Genomic DNA, 6,047 nt, shown 5'->3' with positions numbered 1-6,047 from the left:
GGGTACGTGAAAAAAGGTGGCCGCCGCCGCACAGTGTTGTGCACTATCCGTTCTTATGGACAAAAATCGACATTTGAAATCTACTCAAGATATCGATCTAAGATTTTATATACATCATACATTACATATGGAAAATAATGTTTTCCTTATAATCACTGGCCAAATTTGAAACAATTAAGATAGTGAGGGGGAAAGAAGTATATGAATTGCGGAAAAAGTGATATATTATTTTACTATAGGTATTCTTAAACTATAAATTCACTTGTCTAGTACTAATTTACTGTTGAGGATATGAACCTTTAGTATAAGTACGATTTTACTCACACGACAGTTCTTTTGATTCGCTCTAATTTCTAGAACTGTCAGATATTTGATATAAAAAATTTATGCTATTTATATGTTTTATCATATTTCAAATACTATACTATTACTCTCTTAAAGTGAATCAGTGAATAGTCACTGGTATTAGTTATAAGTATAGCACTGAGCACTTTCAGTGCTATGCTTATAACTGCAATCAGTGTATATCACTGTTTTCAGTGATGTTTGACTGATTTATTTTAAGAGAGTAGTTTGCAAGAAGAATAAATTTCTGTCACATTTTATAAAACGGTTTTTTCTCATGAAAATAGGCTCTTCACAATACTATGCCCGTTGTTTTAACGACAGAAATTGGCGAAAATTTTTGGCAGTGACAAGAAGGCCTTAAATTTAGATCACCATGCTGTCATCACGCTCTTTTGTCCGCGAGGAGAAATTTCCCCCGTTGATTAAACAAATAAGTTTGTTGTGTATTCGCTTCGTATCGAGTCTGCATTGCATAAATAAGTCAATAATATAGCGGTTGCATGTCTCTGTTGCAGAGAAATACAGAGTTTACGCAAGCGTGTCGTTCGCGGTGCTACTGCTAGGAGTCGGCCTGCCCCTTTGGTGGCACACTACGGCGGTGCCTCGTGTGGCGCTTCCCTACACCAGGATCGACGAGCTGTCGCAATTAGACATCAAGATCAACACGAAGATCACTGTCGCGGCGCTCTCGCGCGATCGCGCCGAGTTGCTCGCCCGTGAAATCAAGCGAGCCTTCGCGAACGCTGGTGAGCGTCATGACAAAACGCGGAGAGAGAGAGAGCTCATTATTGATGCGCGAGATAAAGGATGTGGTGATATGCGACGTAAATTATTCACGGGAACGAGAGCTCTCGTGGCCGAGGCGTCGTCGTTTGTATTCGCAATGTCATATTGTTATGCGCGGTCGCGCATCTCTTAACATAAGGAAATTCGTATGTTTATGGTGCCGAGTTTAGTTGACATTGACCCGAATACATTGCGGCTGACAGAAGTAACGAAGTGAGAGAAGGACCTCTCTGACCTATTTCAGGCGTGTAAATTAAAAATTATTAAAAAATGGGTAACCAACCACGGCAACCATCTCGAATTATGACGTCAAGCAACGTCAATAGATCCTATCGTTAAATTAGCGGAAAGAAGATGGGAGCAAAGAAAGAGATACACATGATTAAAATTTGCGTTTTTCAGAGATATACCAGTTGGACGTGGAGTATCAGGTGATATCTAATAACCTGTTAGCGTCTGCTTTCACGTATCATGAACTCGAGAAGGTAGCCTCGACCTTCGAGCTGAATGTGGGCGGTCTGTTGTTGTTGGAGGCGACAAATCTGAATGATGCTGTTTTAGTCGGCTCCAAAAGAACGTTATATTTCTCCACTGAAACCAGTAAGTCAATTGTCAAAACAAATTACTATCATTCTAATTATACGCTCGAGACACATCACCTCGAACATACGATGAAAGTCTTGATTTGTTCCAAAAATTATTTGAAACCAAAAACTCAATTTTCCGGATGTATCTCAAGATTCCCAGATATACGAAACTTCCATGATTCTTCAAGACTCGCTGGAACTTGCTTTAGTTTCGAATTATATTGAGCCAACTCGTGATTGAACTGCTTGAAAACTTCGAAGATACAGATTTGAATGACCATAATTACTCGAGTCCGTCGGCCGATCAATTGCTCCAGTTGATCTGCGTCGGAGTCAATGGTCCTATTAGAGTGTTGCAACGATATGTTCATTAAAACGATTTAGAAATCGCTACGTATTGTGATTTTCATGTGAGTCATATGAAACTTAATAAGGCATGAAGCTTCTCACATTATGACTTATTATTAAGTTCCATATATGAATCACATGAGAATCATGCAACTTAAATTCCTCCACGATATTCCGATTTATACTGCAATAATATACAAATGTATAGATAAAATACTGTAATGTTTGCTAGATGCTAGCAATTTGGTGCAAGTGTTATCGGAATGGATTCTACACGACAAATCATTGGCACTGACGAGGAACGCGCTTGCCGAGCCCACTATGTACAGTTTAGACGAGGAGAATAGGAGACGATTCCCGGCTAGCCCAGCGTACGACATCCTGATCACTCTAGTGAATCCTGATCCCGACAAATTGAAGGTCGTTTGGGACCTCAAGATGGTAGCCGAAGGTATATTTACACTTAATTATTAATAACAAAAGTTACGTCCTCAAGTATCAAAATTCGAGATTAGAATATCATTTCTTGTCGCAGAATACATACGACCGTTCCTGGACGATCTTTCCATCGTTAGTAACTTCTCGGTGAAGTCACAGTGGCTATACTTGCTGCCGTTGGATGTGAATCCTCGACGGGTGCCCGACAGCAGTCCGAGTCGCCGGCACTTTGCTCTGCGCGAAAGTGTCCTGCCGCAGCTTGTGACGCCGTTGGAGAAAAAATTAGGTACAACGTTCGCGACGCCAACGCGCATTAAAAAGAAACATACATGCCAAGTGTCATTTCTCGCCTGACTGAATTTTAGCATCGCAGGTTAGCCTCCATCCTTGTATAAGCTTCGTCGTCTACACAGTACCGTGCGACAGCGCGCCCCTGCACATCTACACACGCAGCGGGCACAGGTCGCGGACGGACAGTAACGTAGAGGCCTTTCTGTCGCCAAGGTTATTTTCTACTTTCAATCGTTAGGTTTCATGTTTCATGTTAATTTTGCTTTAGATGCAGGATCGCTTACGCGAATGAATAAATCTTTCGTATTGGTTGATACATGCTTGTGTCGAATTCAGCTTCGACATATGAACCAGTTTCTTGAAAAAATTCGCATTTAGAACTTCCTTTAAGGTATTATTATCATGGCATTCGTGTAATTACAGATGGGGTGGTGTGGTTTTGATCAATCCACCGTCGGAGGCTTGCGAAAGTGCACGAGAGGATGAAATCGTTACCATCGTTCCCGAGGATACCGCGGTGGTAGGCACGTTCCTGGCACAACTGAGACTATTGCTGGGCATCCCAGAAACGGTAACAACCTTTGTGTACTCGAAATAATCACGACTTTGCATCAAATAGCTTAGAATTTTCCTCATTTATCTTAATTGCGACAAGATAGCTTAATTTTACGCTGTACGGAGCATGATTTCAACTTTCTCATCTCAGTACTAATGTAAAGGACTAATGTGTACGAATGATACGTGAATGATTACAGAAGCCCATCAGCGGAGTGACGGCGGTGCCATTGGTGGGGTTGAAATCGCGCGACTGGGAGATCGATTCCCTGTTAAGATTTCGCACTGTCGAACAATTGACCTCGGCGAAATTGACCCTACAGTCGTTGGCACAACTCCTTAAGGAGATCAGCAATATCGTCATCACTGACGTGGTTGGGAACAGGATCAAGACCGCGCTCGAGTTGGTGCACAGGTCCGCCGAGTGTCTAGAACGCGGCGACCTCGAGCGCAGCTTCCTTCTCAGCAAAGAGGCCTTCGTCACCGCTGAAGCAGCTTTCTCTGATCCGACGCTGTTGGCGCTCCTTTACTTCCCGGAAGATCAGAAGTGAGTAACGAGTTTTAAGAACGATTCTCGTTTCGATTCACGAATTGTTGAGTATGCACTATTATTTTTTCTTTCTCTATCTTTCTCTCTTTATTACATTGCAGATATAATAATTTTATGATTAATACAGGTACGCTGTGTACATTCCTCTGTTCTTGCCGGCGATGATACCGGTGTTGTTATCGCTCAAGAATATACGAAGATACTACTTCCCGGAGAAATAGGCAGTATGTATAAAAGAGATTAAAAGGCCGCAAAGAAACCAAAAACGGTGAGGGCAGTTAATTGTGGGGGTCGAATAATAAAGGCGTTTATCTGATCGATAACATGATTACAATCGTGCGATCGTTCATGCGTTGGAAATCGTCTCGACCAAAGGTAATGTATAGCAATAATAGTGTAATTTTCGTACAATGTTCTATATCGTTTATAAACCAAACTCTGTGAGCTGTACGTTATTTGTATCATGCATAGTGATACATCAGCCATCTCATTGCAAAAAGCATCCGTTTCAACTCTTATTCATGCGCTGTAAAAAGCTAAAACGTGATCACTTCGAGTATCCTTCCTTACACGACTGGACGTTTTGCGCGTTTGTATAAGGCTGACACGGTTAGTCAGAATCGCGTGATCTTAATGATCCATTAAGTACGAAAGTAGTTCTAAGATAGGTTTTTACTCACCATTGCGTGCGCAGAGAAGACACCGAAAGAAAACGCGTGGAGGTAACGGTAATTTTAGCTGTTTTATTACGAAAGGAAAAAAAATTTTCGACGAGAGACATGGATGTGTGTATGTGTGTGTATGTGTGTGTGTGTGTGTGTGTGTGTGGGGAAACATCTCTTTCCGCGAAAAAGAAAACTACATAATAAACGATTTCTCTTTTTCTCTCCCTTGAGCCACTTTTTTTTCTTTGTATTGTTCGTTCGAACAATAAGGTCTCTGAGCGTTAACCAACCAACGAGTATTAAATAGCTTATACATCTCTCTGAATACATACGCTTACACACACACACACACACACACTCACATACGCATGCACATACATCGCACAGTGAATCTGAGAAAAACACACATAGTTGTTCTTCCTGCAATTCTTACTGTTTCATACCAACAGCCGCTGGAATTTTGTGTTCATCGTAATGCACGGAAATGCAATTTTATGATCAATTCCGAGCATGCACGTTGTTGTGAATCACGCGTAGACACACACGCACACACACGCATATCGTAATTCAGCATCACTATCATACATCCAAAACTCCCTCGCATTCCTCTTCGATCGAATTTCAAAAGTTAATAATCCATTAGATCGTTAGAAACAACTACAGTCTATATACACGTATATCAAATCAATCCTCAACCAAGTTACCAAAAGGTTACAAAAAGATTGCGAACGTTAAGTTACTATAAAAAAAAGAGAAAAAATAGTATATGTCCATCTACCGTGAGAGACCGCTCTCCCCCTCTCTTTCTTCTTTTTTTTTTCATGACGGTTAAGTAAAGGATACGTCATTTGATAAGAGTAGAAGAATGTGACGATAAAAAAAAAACTACGTAATAGTAAAACGGTTAGCTGCTCGATGCATTGGCCAGTATAAAATAGCGTACGTATACTTTTTCTTTATACATGTATATATATAAACCGCGTTTGAAAGTAAAAATAATTGCTCTCGAGAAATGCGGCATGTGCTCGTAATAAATAATAATACCTCGGCACAGAAGTAAAATATCTTGACTTGCCTTGTGTTTCGCTCGTGTTGCTTCAACTTTGTCAAGAGTTTAAAATAATTATAATAATAGTACTAACAATGATAATAATAATACGTAAACAAGTGGTATCGTTAACGACATAAAGTGCTTAAGTAGCGTGAGGGCTATCGATGAGATGATAACGATAAGATACATCGTGAGGAAGTCTACGTCGTGTGTCACCAACGACATGGATTGTGACAATTGATAGCGGTGATTTTACAGTGATAACAATGATAATACGGCATCGTCATCGCCATCATCGCATCTATTATGTTCGCGTGAATCTCAAATGGTAGCTGGACATGCGTTAAGAGTAAAAATAAATTAGTCGTTCGAATCGAGGAGCTTACTCGCGTACGAAAAAAAAAAAAAAAAAAAAAAAAAAAAAAAAA

At 40.5% G+C, this 6,047-nt stretch overlaps 1 protein-coding gene across 1 annotated transcript in view; it reads left to right on the top strand.

Annotated features, from left to right (window-relative positions):
- Positions 1-5,495, top strand: part of LOC116846571 (GPI transamidase component PIG-S) — a 30,688-nt gene extending 25,193 nt beyond the window's left edge. The window contains exons 3-10 of the mRNA XM_032820557.1: positions 864-1,094; positions 1,537-1,734; positions 2,302-2,520; positions 2,605-2,793; positions 2,873-3,011; positions 3,222-3,369; positions 3,554-3,900; positions 4,031-5,495. Coding sequence (XP_032676448.1) covers positions 864-1,094; positions 1,537-1,734; positions 2,302-2,520; positions 2,605-2,793; positions 2,873-3,011; positions 3,222-3,369; positions 3,554-3,900; positions 4,031-4,124 — 1,565 coding nt within the window. The 3' untranslated portion in view covers positions 4,125-5,495. The remainder of the gene's footprint in view (positions 1-863; positions 1,095-1,536; positions 1,735-2,301; positions 2,521-2,604; positions 2,794-2,872; positions 3,012-3,221; positions 3,370-3,553; positions 3,901-4,030) is intronic.
- Positions 5,496-6,047: the final 552 nt, after the last annotated feature.

This window comes from Odontomachus brunneus, unplaced genomic scaffold, assembly GCF_010583005.1.
Source record: "Odontomachus brunneus isolate Ranch 3 - 2012 unplaced genomic scaffold, Obru_v1 Obru_scaffold_066, whole genome shotgun sequence".
NCBI classification, from domain to species: Eukaryota; Metazoa; Arthropoda; class Insecta; order Hymenoptera; family Formicidae; genus Odontomachus; species Odontomachus brunneus.
This window is presented reverse-complemented; position numbering and strand designations above follow the sequence as displayed.